Genomic DNA, 18,251 nt, shown 5'->3' on the forward strand with positions numbered 1-18,251 from the left:
CTGTGTTCATCCTTATTTGTCCATCCATCAACCTCACTGTCGCTACTATCACTGGTATCTTCACTTGTATTATTGTCGCCGGCAACAGACTCGTCTGAACTGAATGTCGCATTTTCACTTCCGCACGTATATTTTGATGTTGACGGACACACATCTTCAAAATCACTAATATTTACACTTTCACTATCACTGGGGACATCAGACAAACTATCAGCATGCAATTCTTAAATATTTCATCATTGTTCAAGCTGTCTTTGCTATGGCGTGCCATGCTGACACCTGAGAAAACGCTTGGTCACGCGGTACTGAGTGTTATGAAACTACACTTCCTGTGCCGAAAGCATTGCCAAGGAAAGAATATATCTATGCAAATTTCGATCAACAAAGACTTAAGTTTGTAAACAACATGAAATAATTCGATTAATAAACAACGGAGAGGAAAAAATCACACAAGAATGAAGCACTGTGAGAAAACGTTAATTTATGTAGCCGGTCGCCCGCGCACCAAAACGAAACTACGTTAGTTAACGTAGCCCGTCATTAATGTGTTAAGATTCTTTCGTGAAGGGGTAGACTGAGTTTATTGCTACACAGTAACTTCTGCATAAAAGTGATTTTAGCTTGAGGAATGTGGCTCTTTATCTCTGTCATGCTCTTTCCATCCTGAGTTATTTTCTGGCCAAGATAGGTAAATGTTTGAACTTGTTTGATCTTGTCATTGTGGGTCATTAAGTGGAGTTGCCTTGTAATTGCGATATGGCCATGCATTTTGTCTTTGAGGTGTCTATCTTCATTCCTTACCTTTCCGCAGGGGATGCAGTTTTAGAAATCATTGATTGTAATGAAGATGCACTACCTGCTAGTAAGGCCTGTAATCATCTGCAAACTTTATTATTGAGACCAATGTTCTATTTACATTTATACGCATATTTGATACTTCTAGTGCTCTTTTCCATCATCAGTTCTCCAACAGCATTGAACAGTACTGGTCTAAGGGATATCCCTGCCTTACAATTGTTGAAAATAGGTCAGAAATTGAGAAATATATGAATATCAGTGTGGAGAAGAGCAAAACAGTGGTGATGACAAGAGGAGGAGAAGGAAAAGGAATGATTAGTATCAGGGGGAGAAACCTTGAGGTTATTGAATACTTAAAATATTTGGGAAGTGAAATAATGCAAGATACAAGGTTGGATAAAGAGATCGGCAGGAAATACATTCAACCAGGATGTAAGGAACCTGGTGTGAAACAGAGAAGTTCCTATGAAATGTATAGGGATAATGTACAAGATGTACTATATCCCTGTATTAACGTATGCATCAGAAACTTGCGTTTTGACAGCAAGAAATGAGAGTCAAATTCAGGCCACTGAGATGAAGTTCCTGAGGAGTATGGTACGGAAGACAAGGAGAGACAGACTAAGAGATGTTGAGGTCAGAAAGAGAGGGTCGGGGGGGGGGTTGGGTAGAAAAACTTGAGTGATAAGATGGAGAAGAATAAATTGAGATGGTTTGGGCACGTTATGAGGATGCAGGAGAGGATGATACCAAAACAAGTGTTGTAGGCTAAGATAGAAGGAAAGAGGGCAAGAGGGAGGCCTAGAGATGGACTCTGTCAGGAAAAGTATAACAAAACAAATACTGACCTGGGATACAATTACTAAAGAGGAGTGGTGGACGGAGAGGTGACGGTGGAGAAGTGCCGCCAACACCCTGACCTGGCAGGAGCTGGACAAGGGGAAATGAAAATGATGAGTTCAGAAATATAGAAGCATTTAAATTCTGTTTATACAGTAGAGTCTCGCAAATTCGAGGCTCCATTAAATCTGAGTGTTATTTGACTTTTTCTTTTCACAAATTTAAAAATGAGTTTTCTACAGCATTTCATTCCCTGCTTATTCCTGCCATGTCATTGTACTCTGGCTCCCATCTACTGAGATCGAGCATGTGCTCATTGTCGTGCCTAAAAGTAAAATGTTTTTGAGAAAGAAGGGTCTGCCTATTAAAGCAGTTTTATTGCTGGACAACACAGTCATATCCGGATGAACAGGAATTAGTACTGTATGTCATGGAATTCGTACTTTATTTTTGCCTCCTAATGTAATAAGTGATAAAAGTAATAACATAATAAAGGATCAGGGCGTTTCGGAATGTATAAAAAAAAAAGTATCACCACCACCTGCTCCATTCATTTCTGGAAGCAACAGAACTTAAGGAAAACATCACAAACTTCCTCAAACAGATAACCATGAGGGATATAGTGTATTGGTTAGCAGAATCATGGGACGAAGTGAGGCCAGATACACTCACAAAGTCACGGAAGAAGATTTTAGGAAGTGCTGTTTTGCTGACTAACTCCCATGACAGCAATGATGATGACATACCAAACCTGAAAGATGTAATTTTAGAGACACGTGGATGTAAAGATGCTAGTGAAATAAAAGTTATGGAATGGATGAAGAGTAAACATTGTAAACTTGTATTGCATAAGTGGGAATTTTCTGTAATTTAACAAGCCCATTAAGGAAGAGTGTGTGTTTGCATCATTCTTGCGAATATTTAGCATGTCTAATTCAAGTGCATGAAATTTGGATGATGAATGTAAACTGAATAATGTTCTTATGGTAAACTTTGGTTCTGAAATTGATCACGAGGATGACAATTACACAGCAAGTGAGCGTGATCATTCTGACGCTTCAGGAAAGTGAACTTAGATAATGAGCTAATTTCAAATAGGTGTAAAGTGGGTTCTGTAATTTAATTTTATATGCTCTCTAATAATTGTTTCCTGTGTACGGATGACAACCTGCAGAATCTTGATGCAAACTCATCATGAAACAACGAATGGCGGGAAAGCAAATCACTGGTTATAAACAAGGATACCTGTGCCATTTGACCATTGTATATTTAATTAGTATGTTTTAGTAGATGTGTTCTCAATATTTGTCAAATTTTAAAATATTAATCTTGACTGGCATCCATAGCTGCATCGGAATTTTTTTGTTTGTTTGTAGAAATTATATTCCTAAATTTTTAAAAATAAATTGAGTACTGTACTGTTATGATAATTAAAACTGTTTTTTGTAGAGAAAAGTATGATCTTTTTAAATATTCAAAAAGTTTTTACAAGCATTGCTTTCCGTAGCCTTGAAAAAATTTCAAAATCATTAAAAGACTTGCAGTATCACAAAGGTAGCATATTCAAATATGGCCATCTCCGATGTGTAAACTCGGCGAGCAGCCGAGTACTTCATGTGCCTGGGTAATTACTCCCCTCCTATGCTCAGGTTTACTGGATTGAATTGAGGCATAGTAGACTGAGAATGCTGAAATGCAAGAGATACATGTTAGTAGATTTACTGGCACATGTAAAGGCACCATTTCTTCTTCTTCTTCTTCTTCTTCTTCTTCTTCTTCTTCTTCTTCTTCTTCTTCTTCTTCTTCTTCTTCTTCTTCTTCTTCTTCACCACAGTTATTGACTTAATGATGTCATATGCTAACTGTTTACTTTTCTCTTTTTTAGATTGAAGATCCATTCAAATGCCAAGACACAATCAGCAATGCTAGTGATTCTCCCAGCAAGACGTTGAACCTCACAGTGGATGATAATCTTTCTATTGTGCCTTCTGCTTCATCTCCTGTGTCTCCAAACACTACTACGACATTCCACATCCGCAATCCGGCCTTGCAGACCGGTTCCCAAGCATCTATAGTTATACCTGGATCGGGCCAGACCGTGTCTCCTGGTTCTAAAGCCTCTATACTTATTCCTTCACCCACGCATTCTCTGTCTCCAAATGCTAAAGCATCCTTAGTTCTTCCCCCAGGAGGTCAAGGGCTGTCTGTTCTCTCTTCTAATTCAACTGCCGTTATTTCTTCTCCAAAGGGTGCCCAGGTCCATTTCTTTCCTATTTCACCCGGACAGCCTCTACCTTCAACTATCACATTCCTCCCTACTGTTAACAAAACTGTTGTACAGTCATCAAAAATTCCTCAGCAATTGCGAGGTCTTGCAGACATAATAAGACCTAACTCTAAACAAGCAAATGCTAGAGCAAAGGAATTGAACTTACACAAAACCTACGGGAGCACAAATAGGAAACTATTTCGTAAGCAGCCATCTGGAGAACAGTTCAATAATATTATGGTAAGGGATATGTCCTTACAAGATTCTTATCTACCTACTGTGTTGGACAGTCCTTTGTCAACTACTACCTCTTCAACTCTGCCGACTGCTGTACAGTCTGACAAATTGACTATGATTGATAATGCTGGACCTACAAGGTTACCAGAAGTGGGGATTTTTCAAGACTGTATTGCAGACACATCAGTTGTACTTCCAACATCTCTTTTAGAGCCAACTTTGGGCACCATTTCGACAGTTGATACTGCAAGTTTAACTGCTCCCCAGGATTCTAGTCATGGCTCTCTTGTCCCTGCTGTGTCTATTTTAAAGCGAAGCTCAACTTTACCGACTCAAGCAGGTATGAAGAAGAAATTTGGTTCAAAGACTTTCCGTGCTTTTGAATATACCAAGGCAGCTAAATTACTTCGTGTATATCAGTTGATGTTAAATCCAGAGAAGTTACGACATCTGTATAAATGTATGGCTCGACATTGTTCTTTCACGACGGACTTGGCTAGCGTCTTTGAGCAACACTGTCAGAAACATGTAGAACTACATTTAAGACTTGATGCCTACAAAAAACAGAGTGCTGTTGAACGTAATGTGGTAGAAACAAATGGATCAAGTGGTGAAACAGAAGTTGGAGGTAACGGTGCCATGGTGAAGAAAACTCGTCAACGAAAGAGTTCTGCGGCTTATCGACAACAATGTGCATATTGCTGTTCTATACACGACAACCCCGCAGCTCTTCTAGCTCACACACAGAAGGCCCATGGACACTGTCGTTTCCAGTGTGCTTACTGTTTCTTCCGAGCCATGACTCAGTCCTATGTGGTTCTCCATCAGGTAAGTTAAGAGTTCCTTTTGATATTTCTTAATTCCAAGAAGAATAGATAAGTGTTGGAATAAACAGAACAGAGATTTCTTGTGTGGAAGTGGAGATTGTTTATTAATTAAAACAAATGTTTTTTCTATTAATCCTTAATTAACATAATGGCAAAGGATCATAGTTTGTATTCTCAGGCTGGTGTTAATGCTAAATTGGTAACACTTAAAACCTTTCTGCAGTAACAGGTTATATGGTACTTGTCTCCACGGGAGAGAAGGTTCCGAGGGTCTTCAGTTAAACACAGTGAAACCTTGTAAGTGCTTTCCTCGTTAACACGCTTTCTCGCTTAGCACATCATAAATTAAAGGTCCCCATTCTCATTGTATTATATCTATGTAAGAAATACCTCGCATATGACGTCGCAAATTTTCTCTATTACCACTTAGTACGATCACATTTTTCCTAGACCTGAAAATGTTACTGTATTGTCATCCCTTTTGAAAGAAACTTGACTTCCAAGTCGGGTAAGAGCTGTCGTCTTAGTTGCATGATTACAGGAAAAGAAAGGCCTTCTTGAACTTCAAAGGATAAGTTGCTCTTTCGGGGAGCAAGCCGTTAGCGTCAGGAATGTTCAGTTTTGCTTGCCGTTTAGCAGCGATATAGCTGAATAGCAGAGTACACCTGTTTGTGCCTGTATTTCGCATGCCATTCAGAAGGTAGAAATGTATTTTGTGTTGAGTGGTACAATGAAGTATAGCTAATAATTCTCACGTGATACGGTAGTCTATATCTGGATTAGTAACATAATCTTGTGAAATTGACTAGCGTGGTGCATATTTGTCTTGTGATAGCCTAGTTATGGGTACAGAAAATGTTGTAAAATTCCTTAATAATGAAGACAGAATAAAAATCTATCAGAAAGTGGACTGGCATAAGAGCGCAGAGGTTGCAAATGTTGAAACTTCTGCCTTCGAGTTTCGATGCAATCACTCAAGTCGGTCAGAATTTTGTTCAATTGAAAATGGCAGCCAAAGTCATTCCTCACAGTTGCACAGGGTCGAGTGTAACCTCCAATTCATCATCTAAGAGTGTAACCAAAAAATAATGTTTAACAACCCACTGCTCTGAAATAAAAGGTTTCTGCTAACATTTGTTTTAGAAAAAGTGTGATCTGCAATAATAATTTGATGTTTTTGTTGGCCCCTGTGCACGTTTTATTATTTGTTCTCTGGTGTTTTTCACACCTTTCTGAGTACTGTTACTTGTTATTTTATGATCCCCAGCAGAAAACGTTTCCATATTTGGTTCTCTAGTGTTTTTCACACCTTTTAATACTTTCCTCTGATCTTTCGTAATGGTAGATAGATCTACAGTTTTCACTGTAGCCATGGATACACGACGTAAAATGCCCTCGTCAGAAAAAATCATATCCAGTGTTTTCATATCCCTGTTGTGTTGTTTTCATTCATATATTCATTTGTACGTTTTCTCACTTAACGCGTCCTTTTCCTTGCCCCTTGCAAAAAATGTCTTAATGAGGTTTCACTGTATAACTGCTGGACTATTTCGTCGATTATGAAATGAGATATTTTTGTGTTGAAACTTTGTAGAAGAACCACTGAGAAAGTACCCACATTCTGCTTTTGTGTCTATATTGATAACCATTTTTCTAAATGTCTGTTTGCAGAATACAAATCACACTAACCTACGTATCAGAGTGCTGTTATGTCACGTACCAGAGAACTTACCGCTTCCAATTCCTAACTTGCCTCTTCGTGGGACGGTGATGCTGCCATATGTCTGCAATCAAGGTATGTGTGAGTTGTGTATTCTTGCACACTTTACTTTTGTCTGAACAGTCAAGAGATATTATTTTGTCTATATTGCTGTTAGGAAGATGCAAAGAATCCCCATTTTTGTTTACACTTAATGTTGCTTTGCAAGTGATACACACTTGAATGAAGACCTACAACCTGTTTCCAGTCAGTGACCAGGTCAGGGATGGAATGAATGAAGCCCCCATCTTGCGGCGGGGATAGGAATTGTGCCAGCTGCCGAAGCCTGTCTCACTCCTCTGGGGCAATGATTAATGACTGACATATGAAATGAAATGATAGTGGAGAGTGTTGCTGGAATGAAAGATGACAGGGTAAACCAGAGTACCTGGAGAAAAACTTGTCCCAACTTTGCTTTGTTCAGCACAAGTCTCACATGGACTGACTGGGATTTGAACCACGGAACCCAGCGGTGAGAGGCCGACGCGCTGCCGCTTGAGCCATGGAGGTTCTACAAGTGATGCACACTTACTGGCAAAAAAAAAAAAAAAAAAAAAAAAAAAAGTGAAACACTACGTATAGCCTTTAAAACCTGTTAAAAATAAAATAATGACATTACAATAATATGACAATTTATCATAAGTTTAGCCCATTTGAGAAATTTCAGCGCATTAATTGATAAAGATAATTGATCGTGACAATCACAACAATCCACCAACACAAATTTGGAAATGTCAAAATCTGGAGCTCTGTACCATTTTGTATACAGTCCATTTGTCCACGTGTTGTGAACACATTTCCATTGCCTTAGTAATGGGTATTACCACCTATCTCACTTACAGCTGTGACTCTATCAAGCATGCTCAGGATGCAATCTCAAATATTCTCTTGTGGCCTGTGTTTCCATTGTGCCTGGAGCGCAGCCTGGAGTTGAGCCAGTGTGTCAGGGGAATGATTCCTAGCACGTCTCCCAAGCATATCCCAGATGTGCACTATTGGGTCTAGGTTGGGACTACGAGCTGGCTACACCATACACTCAATTCTGACTTCATCCAATTACTCACATACACAAATGGCAAGATGCGGGCGAGCATTGTCATGCATCGGGATAAAGTTCTCGCCGATGACAGGTTCAAAAGGCACCATGTAATCCACTGTAATCTCTCCGATCTTGACAAGCACAAGCTCTGTGTGTGCATCATTGGTAATCATTGGTAATCCCAGTCCAGACCGTCACAGAACCTGGATTGAACAGCATCCTTGCATAGAAAGTACAGGGTGAATAACGTTCTCTAGACCTTCTCCATACTCTCTCCCTCCATCCAGTGCCCTCAAACAATCTGGATTCATCCGTAAACAGCACTGAGCTCCTGTGTTCCGCAGTCCACTTTCGATGGGCATTGGCAAATTGCACCCAAGAGGCATGGTGCTCAAGTGTAAGCAGAAGTCCTGTGGCGGGTCTCTTGGACTTGAAATCCGCTTCATACAACCTCCTCCTTACATTCCTTTCGCTGATGTTTGTGCCCCGTACTTGCTGCAAATGGTTTCTGGCCTCCACAGTTTTTGTGTGTCGATCACAAAGAACTTGCATTATGAGAAAGCAATCATCGCGCTCAGTAGGGCTTCTCCTATGTCCAGAACTTGGCCTTCTGGTGCAGATATTGTCCTTTCTGTACTTTTTAACACTTCTGTACATGTTAGAACAAGATATCCATTGCGAGTCGGATCCATTGATTGTTTTAACTTCATATCCATCTACTCATTCTTCGTCCTCACGTTTTCGAATTCTGGTCAGTGGAGCATTATGAATTTTTAAATTGTTATACCATTTCGTCTCATTTCGTACCATTAGGGGATGATGACCTAGATGCTAGGCCCCTTTAAACAACAAGCATCATCATCATCATCATCAGAACAAGATGTGTCTATAAAATCTGCTACATCCTCCTCTAATGTCACATTACTGAAGACTGTATTTTGCAATTTCATGGGTTCCAACTGACTTCAGTGGCTGTGCGCGAAACATCAGGACCGTCGTATGCTCCTGGAACTGTTCCAAAAAAAAATATGCGTGATAGTGTTCCTGGTGCCAGTGTGGTTTCATGTTGATTAACTTAAAAATATGTGCTCAAAGCTTGTGAAATTTATGCCAAATTGTATAAAGCAACTTACAAAACAGAAAGGAGGACATATTAGCTGTATAAATTGTGTTTTAGTTAGGATTTCTGAAAAGTGTACTGCATTAATGCTGAACTTCCTTATGACCTTTCTACTTGTTTCAGGTTCATGCGGAAGTACGTTCTACAACCCGAAAGCTTTTTTGGTACACTTGGAAACTGAGCATCCTCATCTCACATGCTACTATTGTCATATCTGTGAAGATCACAGCTTTAAACCTGACAGATTGATTATGGTAAGAATCTTATTGATTTGTTTTTACTAGTCCTTTTTAGTGTCCTTAGCCTTATCAGGATTAATAATTTCTTTCATCACCTTTTCTTCTTTACAGCACTACAAACTTCACTCCTTCTGCCTGTACCAGTGCCGATACTGTCTCCATGGCACAGATACAAAAGAAGAAATGCAGCACCATTTGTGTAATTTCCACGAGAATTTGTTGCCTCTGGTAGTGGTGCGAAGCTGTGATCCAAGCGGAGTAAGTTTTTTTCGAGATGACATCAGATTTTAACTTCTTATCCTTCTTCCTGGCCCTTCATCCAGTTTATTGGAGCTGGCCCATTTTTACGACCTGATACCCTTTCCGACGCCAACCATGTGTGGAGAGATGTATTCACTATTGTGTGTTTCTGTGGTGGTTGGTAATGTAAGTGGTCTGAGTGCGTGTAAAGAGAGGTGTACTAAGGCGAACACAAACGCCTGGTCTCCGAGCCATGGAAGTTAAATCGTCGGTCCTTTTTAAAAAAATTGATTAATTCACTGCATGTTCCTTTACATCAGAAGAAACACTTAAGTGCTCAGTATGAAACTTCAAAATATCATTTGCATAGATAAACTTACATAATTATCATTATTACTCTATAGCGATTTGTTAATTCTTTAATTATCATGCATAATTAATTCTATCTATTTTAATTAACATTACAAATTCCACTATATTACTCTAGAAACTGTCGTAGTCTATTATTTACATACACTAACATTTAATAATCTGATATACTACTGTCCACATCAATTGTATTTAAGTAGAAAACAAATTCTTTCATAAAATGCATCATTAATTTAACTTTGTCAAAGTCCACTTTCCATACTTATTTATCATTTATTCTTTAATAATTGCTTTTCTCTTTCATATTTTCAACACCTAAATAATATATGATCATACCTGCCAACCCTTCCAATTTACCCATAAACTTTCCGTTTTTTTAACTAGTCTTCCGATTTTCCTATTTATTTTTACTTCTTCCTATTTTTGATCAATGTAACCTCCAGTACGGTCAATACTCTTCCCCCTAGGATAGAGGATAAATTCTTATGTGCTTGTGTAATTTATGAAACCTCATTTTCAAGCGTATTTATTTGATGCTTTATTTTGCGAGTGTTCAGTCCGTTGCCTTCGTGTATCGTGTTTGCTGATCATCACATTTCGTTGCACCTTGTACCATTAGGGTCCGATGATCTACCTGTTAGGCCCCTTTAAACAACAATCATCATCATCATCATCATCATAATCATCATCATCTATTACAACCACATACACGATCTGGCTCCTCTTTAACTATATCTCTATCACTCCAGGACTTAACAACCGCTCCTTTGTAGTCACTGCTGCTAGACTGTGGAATACCCTCTCTGATAACATTACAGATTTACGTTCTCGTAAGAGAATTAAGATGGATTGCCAAAATCACTTACTGAATACTTCTAGGTGACTTGTACGTTGAGTGAAGTGTGAATGAGTGCGTGAATGAGCATATTAAAAAAAAAATTAGGAATGTATTTCCTTCTTTTATTATTACTATTGTTTTATAGTTATTATCCTCTTCATTTATGTTGATTTGTTGTACATTCTATAATTATTTCTATTATTACTATCTCCATATTTGTTATTAGTACTACTATATAATTTAAAAAGTGATTTGTTATATTTAAAAAAATACATTTCTGTTAAATATTTTTTTTAAAATGTTGTGGTTAAGTGCAAGAGAGGGCCTTGAGCCCTAACGTCGCCACGAATAAAGATGACTTATTGTGCTCACTCACTCACTCACTCACTCACTTACAAATAAGTAAAGATCACAAACGCCCATTACTGCAGCCAATGGACTTGTTCATATCTGGATGCTTGGGCATTAAAACACCAAAAGATACGGAGGGTTGCCCCACTTAAGCTTGGAAGATTTTGACGTGCAATTTGTCCTAGGCAATTCTTTTTCTCCAGACCCGGTTGAGCTCGATGTGATAGCCACGGGCATGGGCTATTGCCCTACATCTCAATCTCGCAGTAGAAGACTTCTGCGGAGTACAGGAAGAGAAATATTGTCCCATACCTCCTTGCACACTTTCCAAAGACCTCAATAGTGGTGGGATATCCAGAAGAAAACCCTCTTTCTAGGAAACTAAAGCCACAGAAATCCGTCGGTGAAGCATCCGGTGATTTGACAGGGATGCCATTAAATGGTATGACACAGACACCCATCGCTGCTTCTTTTTTCTCGTAGTAGGTGACTGATGATCTGGCAGTATGACTGGATGCTTTATCCATGTCGATCCATACATTTGAAGTATCTTCAACATACAGCCTGAGGGATTTCTTCATCGAAATAGGGGTCCATGACATTCCTCTGGAAGTAGGTTGCATTGATATTAACATTTTTTGGCACTCTGAGGATTTTGAATATACCTAGGGCACAATATCCTGCAACTGCCTTGAACCGCCAAGCAAACTTTTCTTTGTTTTCCTTGACGAAGTTTGAGTACCCTTTTTGGCCCTTTGGGCGATAGTGAATTGCCCGGGGCTTGTTGATGTCGTCCAAATAAACCAAAGCTTCATGCAGCTGCTTCCAGGAGTGGCACACGTGCTCAAGGTCGCATCCTGCATTAAGTGCCATTTATCTCCTGCTAGGTAGGTACTTTTTGTATAATTTTCTGACATTAGTGAGCCCTTCTTTAACATCCCTTGCTTTCCAGGAATGTCCACGTGCCTTACGCCGCTATACCAGGTTCAGCTCTTCTTTAATTATAAAGTAGACTGTACCTTTAGATTTGTGTGGCTGGTAAGGTGTCTTTGAGTTGGTGGATTTTCTTCCAGGACAGCAGCCTTTACCTTCTTAATGATGCCCGGAGTCCAGGAGGGTCGAACTCTATTCCGCAGCAGTTTTTTCGAATTTGTTTTTTCTGGCGGGAAACCGTTCTGATGTAATTTTATCACATTGCATACAGAGGACTTACTAGTGTTGAGACCTTTCATTTTACACTGTTGTACAATCCTTGATAATGAGAAATCGGCATCGGAAAGGCCAACAATGTAGCCTTGCTATATATCTGCAATTCGGCAGTCCATGAGGCAACATGATGGGACTGTACACAGCACTTCTCTAAATCATACTGACCAGGCAGAACAAAAAAAACTGACATGCAACTGCTTCCAGGAGTGGCACATGCACTCAGGGTCACATCCTGTATTAACTGGGGCAATCCTCCGTAATTGCAAGATGCTGTATAAGAAATACGGTTCTTTTCACTGTGTGGATGGCAATACAGAAAGCAACCCTACAGTTAGGAAAAAAACTATAAATCACTAGCTTCAGTGGAAATATTTAGGGACCAGCATTAGGCAAGACTAAGTAGACCTGGCCAACAGCTGGAAACTGCAGGTGGTGGTGGTTGTGGTGGTGATTAGGCGATACTGCCTTCTTCGAGCTAAAGTTTAGATTAACAACTTCTCTGCCATACTGTCAGTGCAGACAACATTAACACTGTAAGGACTGCCTAACCGGTTTACCTGAAAGGATTGATGGGTCATTTTGATCCATCAAATTTTTTGTACTGTAGAAAAGAGATTAAGAAGTGCACTATCAAGTAATAAGAATAAAACTTTATTCTTTATTCTTATTTTGAAATCTCCTTTTATTGAAAAATAGATGAACATAAAGATGAACTTAGTACACAGTTATTTAAAAAGAATATTGTCTCCAATAAGAAATCAAAACTTGAATAAAATATAATAAACGTATGGAAAAATGATAAGAAAATCAATGATTTTGTCACAACTGTATACAATACACTGTGTTTAGTGGATTGATGACCATCTAGAGTACCTCTGAACATTTTGAACACCATACTTTGGTCACAGACATGCACTTCCCGCACACAGATTTCTCACATCCCATGCACACCTCACGAGCTATGTTCCTTGCACAATTACCATCTCTGCACCTCACTTGGGATCCAATGACTCTTGGCTTCTTCCATTGATCATGAGAGGGCATCAACGGTTCGGTGAGATTCACTTTCTCTTAGTCATATACGAAGTGCCAAGTTCTGGTGCTAGGTCCAGTATAGGTGAATTCTTGACACATGTTTTACAGCTGAATGCCCTTCCTATCAGCTCCAGTATAGGTGAATTCTGGACTTGACACATGTTTTAGAGCTGAATGCCCTTCCTATCACTAACCTATGCCTAGAAGTGTCTACAAGTCTGAAATGAATGGTAAGATACAAACAGCAAGTTCCCAAGCCAGTGAGATTTACCGTTCAGGGCAGAATTCCCTGGCACGGCAGCGAATCAAACCCAGGACCTTCCAAAAGCCTAGACACTAACCACTCGGCTATGGAGGAGGACAAACATTTTATATGATTACTAACTGAAAAAAAAATCCAGTTACTTATACTACTACAAATGGTGTCAAATTGACCCTGCAGTCCTTAAAGGTAAAATGTTAAAATTAATTTGTGTTATTTGTGCAAAATGTAAAACTTACTCAGTTAGAAAACAACAAAAGTTATGTATTTAAAATCGTAATTGGCCATAAGCAAGATAACAAAAAAACAATATGGGTAAAATGACCCGTCAGTCCTATGGTACAAGTATACCTGTATTTTCTTTTCCTGAGAGGGCAGTGGACAGATCTGGGGTAATGTGGAAGAGGTAAAAGATTGGTGATTATACGTAATAATTCTCGTTTTATTTTCCTATTTTTTGTGGGGGATATATGGCATTTAAGTGTCTTCTTGTAAACAGATATGTTTTCTTTTCCAGCTTGGTCATGATGCTTCTGCTGCAGAAGTGGCATTGGAACAGCTTCAAGAGATGATTGTAGACGAGGTGGAATATATGACTGATGATGGCTTGGAAAGACCGCCAACACCACCTGCATTGCCAGATACCGAAAGGGAAGTTAGCCTCTGTGATTTCTGGAAGGACTATCAAGCTTTTGCTGAGGAGAATCCTGGTATTGATACAACTGATGAAGGGCTTTTCTCAGGCGAAATTCCTGATGAATTATTGGCGGATGAAGAAAGTGGAATGGCTGAAGATGAATTGCCAACTGCCACTACAGAAGCAGCAGTTGATAATGCTAAGAGTGGAAGTGTTTCAGCACCTCGAATGTTGGAGAGTGCTGAGGCATCTTCGAATATTGAATCGAAGAAATTGCAAAAAAGTAATGAGAATGCAGGTGTAGCCAAAAAGAATAGTAATAGTAAAAAAAGAAAAACGGATTCAGATGTTATTGTTCTGGATAGCCCTGCTCGACCAGAAAAGAAACAACGCGTCGAAGTTCCTGATGTTGTGGTCATAGATTCAGATGACTCGTCTGCTGCATCCTCTCCTGTCAAACGGCCAGAAAAGTCCCCCTATTTACTGCCTAAGAGGTCGGATGCTAATTTTGAACCATTAATCACACTGAAGGAACGGAAGGGTTCTGAATTTAAAAACATTAGAGTTTCCGTTGTTGATCCGTTGGGTGTATCTGAGAATGATTCTCAGTCGTCAGGTACTGAAATGGAACCTCAGTCCTCTGGTGAAATGCCATCATTACCTACCAAGAAGGCCTCATCAGGGGTTATAACTAACAGTTCTATTGCTGCCAAAATCCAAAAAATTAAAAATCTTGTTCTAAATCCTCTCTGTGATTTGAATTTTAAAGATATGGAACATCCTATGAGTACAGAAATCAGAGGTCTTGTACAGTTCGTTTTAAAAGGACCAGGCTCTCATAGCAAACGCAAAGTGACTGTAGTCAGGGATAAAGAAGTCGAGTGTCCAGAAATTGAAGTTACGGAAAGCGAGTTAGAAGTGCCTGAATCTGAGATGGAAGTTGATATAGTATCTCTTTCAGCTGACGAACAGCAGAATGAAGACGATGATTTGGTTACTCCCGAGGAACTGACGAGCACCGGCTTTTCTGGAGAGCAGCTGTATCGTTGCGGCAATGCCACCTGTAACTACGCCGCTTCAGACGCAGCTACCCTGCGTGAACATCTTCTCATCTGTGATATGTCTCGGGACTGTTCGGTGTTGATCTGCGTCCACTGTCAACGCCAGTTCAAACAGATCAACTCATTGTTAGAACATCTTAGGATCCATGGTGTCTGTCGCTATGGTTGTGCTCTGTGTGCTTTCCGAGCACCTGTATCTCAACAAGCGATAAAACATTTAAAACAGAGACATAAGATCGGTAACACACGGATGGTGCCTATTGATCCTCGCAAACAGAATCATGACACAGATGAGTTTGTTGTCTTTCCTAAGGTTAGTATTTTACTTCTATTTGTATATACTTATGGGGAACAGATGGAGAGTTGTGATTTATTATGTAATCATGCGAGGATACAATTCATATAAAGGAAAAGAAACGGGCACAAAATTTTTGGCTACAGCTTTTGTCAGTGGAGGATACAATATGAATGAAGGTGATCACTGTTGTGAGGAAAAGGGAGGGACGGGACAGGTATAGTACTCAGCACGTAAGGCTATACACTAAAAAGCAAATAACACCGCCCTTTTCTCTTTCTTAATCGCTCATCACTGCTGCCAACAGGACTAGTTACATATTCAGTGTTCTCCTTAGGACCTTTTTAATGGGCGCACCGCTCTGTCGTTTTTACAGACCGCCCAGCTAACATAACCTAGATAGATGCTAGTTACATATTCATACATATTTGAGTTGTTGGGTGCTCCAATTAAAACGTAAATACTGTAAAATTGTTTAGTTAATCATCTTCATTATTGTCACCAAAATTGCATCAATTACATCGGAGTTTAAATATTTAGCTTCACTATCATGTAGTGTCATGCGTGAGCAGTGTATGGATTAGCATGGAATCTCATACGAGCGCTTGATTCTGCATGATGTAACAAATTATAAGCTATAAATTTAATTTTTGTTCTGTATTGAAGTGCAATTGAAAATCCACAGCCTGTTTCCAGTCATTCGACCGGATCAGGAATGAAATGAATGAAGCCCACATCTAGAAGCGAGGATAGGAATTGTGCCGGCTGCCGAAGCCTGTTGCACTCCTCTGGGGCAGTGATTAATAAATGACAGTGAAATGAAATGATAATGGAGAGTGTTGCTGGAATGAAATATGACAGGGAAAACGGGAGTACCTGGAAGAAAACCTATCCTGCCTCCGCTTTGTCTAGTGCAAATCTCGTGGAGTGACCGGATTGGAACCACGGAACCCGGCGATGAGAGGCCAGCGTGCTGCCACCTGCGCCACGGAGGCTCCCTGAAGTGCAATTATAAGAAATAAATTGACAAGATATTGACAATATACCAAGTAAATGATATTACATCAGTCTTGAGACTGGTTTCAACCACTTACTCGCCACCTTCAGCCAAATAAAAATTAAACAGATTGTGATAACTATAACATACGTATACCAGACAAAGACAGCGTTGCAGGAATAATGATAACATTAAAATACATATAATAACAAAAATTAGGGTTATGATCTTGTCATAATATGATGTCTTTAAGTTGACATATGACCTCATTCAAAGAAGTAAATCTGGAAATGATTGCCAGAGTTAGGAATGAATAAACATCCAGAAATGAAATTAAAAAGGAGAGAAATTATTTATGAGACTCACCTCTAATGTCTGATGTAGAATAAGCACTGACTTGCTGGAGGAAGCATACAGGCCATGTAAACAGCGGAGTGGATAGGGAACAAGCACTGACTTCTTGTAGGAAGCAGGCATTATAAACAAAGGAGTAGATAAGGAGAGAGGGGAGGGGGTAAAGAAGGGTAGGGGGATGGGAAGAGAGAACGGGTGTCTAAGGTGGGGCTAAAGGATGCGGAAAGAAAGACTGCTGCTGAAAGGGGAATTTAAAGAGATTATAAAAGAAAGAATTCTTTCTATCTGAGACATGATTACTAAAGATAGGAATGAAAAGGTCAAATAAAATATGTGATTTCCCTGAAATTTCATTTAAATTGAAGTTAGGATTGAAAAACTGTTCCAGAAGGATAAAACAATTTTTGCTTAATATTGAGGAGGGGACCTTTCTGTATAACTGAGAATTTTCATGTTTTGGTTGATATTAGTGAACTTACGGTTAGTATCACCCATGTGCTGTCCCATGGCCGAAAATCTATTATATTTCAGTGTTTTAACATGCTCTAAGTATCTTGTACGGAAGTCAGGTGTTTATAGACTCTGTTATAATAATTGTAACTTATCTTATGTCGGTCAAACAAGTAGGAGCTTTTCAAGCTCAATGAGGAATTACGGAAGTGCACACTCTTCTCAACCTCGCTTAATTTTGTTATATATTTCTGCATTTATTTTAAGATACGCATTACTATAACCGTATTCTTTGGTGTTTGGTTTAAATACGTAATTTAGCTCCCTTCCTGAAATTTGCTATTAATTGTCAGACTTCCGTGAAACTACGCTGTTATTATACACACAAGCAAATATATTACATGTACATATGCTGTAAGTCTTCAAACCATACAAAAGTCATACGTTGATAACGAATTCAAATGAATTGATCTTTATAGAGGAGGTAACATTGCTTTCCTTTTCGGAGTTCTTGCAGGTTTTTCTTGCTTCTTAGATATCCTAATTGAATTCTATACATACAAATTGTACGAAACAAGACCGTATTAATAAAATGCTGCGTTTGTCATTTAACGCTACGTAATTAAATGCATTATTCGAACATGCCGCAATTCTACCTACGTAGTATCACCCAAACAGACTTATAATCCTACAGAAAAAGAAAATATGCTTTACTACGTAACACTAGTCATTTTAACAATACGGCAGTGGCAATATGTAAATCTCGCAACTCGTGAAATAAACCAAGACTGTCTAGTGTCAGCGTGCCAGATGAAAAGTAACTGTAAGAAGTCGTACCGGCAAAGAGGGTCCCTAAACTGTATGGTTAGCGACATTGAATCAAAACAGATCAGAAAATAACTATAAATCACTACCTTCATTATTAACAGGGGAGAAGGAGCAAGGTTGTACCCTTAGTGTATAGGCTTACATGGATGGGAGTACAAGACAAGAAAATAGGAAAAAGGACCTGGGAGAGTTTGTCA

General features: G+C 39.2%; 1 protein-coding gene across 1 annotated transcript in view; it reads left to right on the forward strand.

Annotated features, from left to right (window-relative positions):
* LOC136886750 (uncharacterized) overlaps window positions 1–18,251 on the forward strand; it is a 275,978-nt gene that overhangs the window by 194,231 nt on the left and 63,496 nt on the right. The window contains exons 8-13 of the mRNA XM_067159555.2: window positions 3,524–4,729; window positions 4,793–4,972; window positions 6,643–6,766; window positions 9,013–9,143; window positions 9,240–9,386; window positions 13,950–15,443. Of these exons, the coding sequence (XP_067015656.2) occupies window positions 3,524–4,729; window positions 4,793–4,972; window positions 6,643–6,766; window positions 9,013–9,143; window positions 9,240–9,386; window positions 13,950–15,443 (3,282 nt within the window). The remainder of the gene's footprint in view (window positions 1–3,523; window positions 4,730–4,792; window positions 4,973–6,642; window positions 6,767–9,012; window positions 9,144–9,239; window positions 9,387–13,949; window positions 15,444–18,251) is intronic.

The sequence above is a fragment of the Anabrus simplex genome, chromosome X (genome assembly GCF_040414725.1).
Source record: "Anabrus simplex isolate iqAnaSimp1 chromosome X, ASM4041472v1, whole genome shotgun sequence".
Taxonomy (NCBI): Eukaryota; Metazoa; Arthropoda; class Insecta; order Orthoptera; family Tettigoniidae; genus Anabrus; species Anabrus simplex.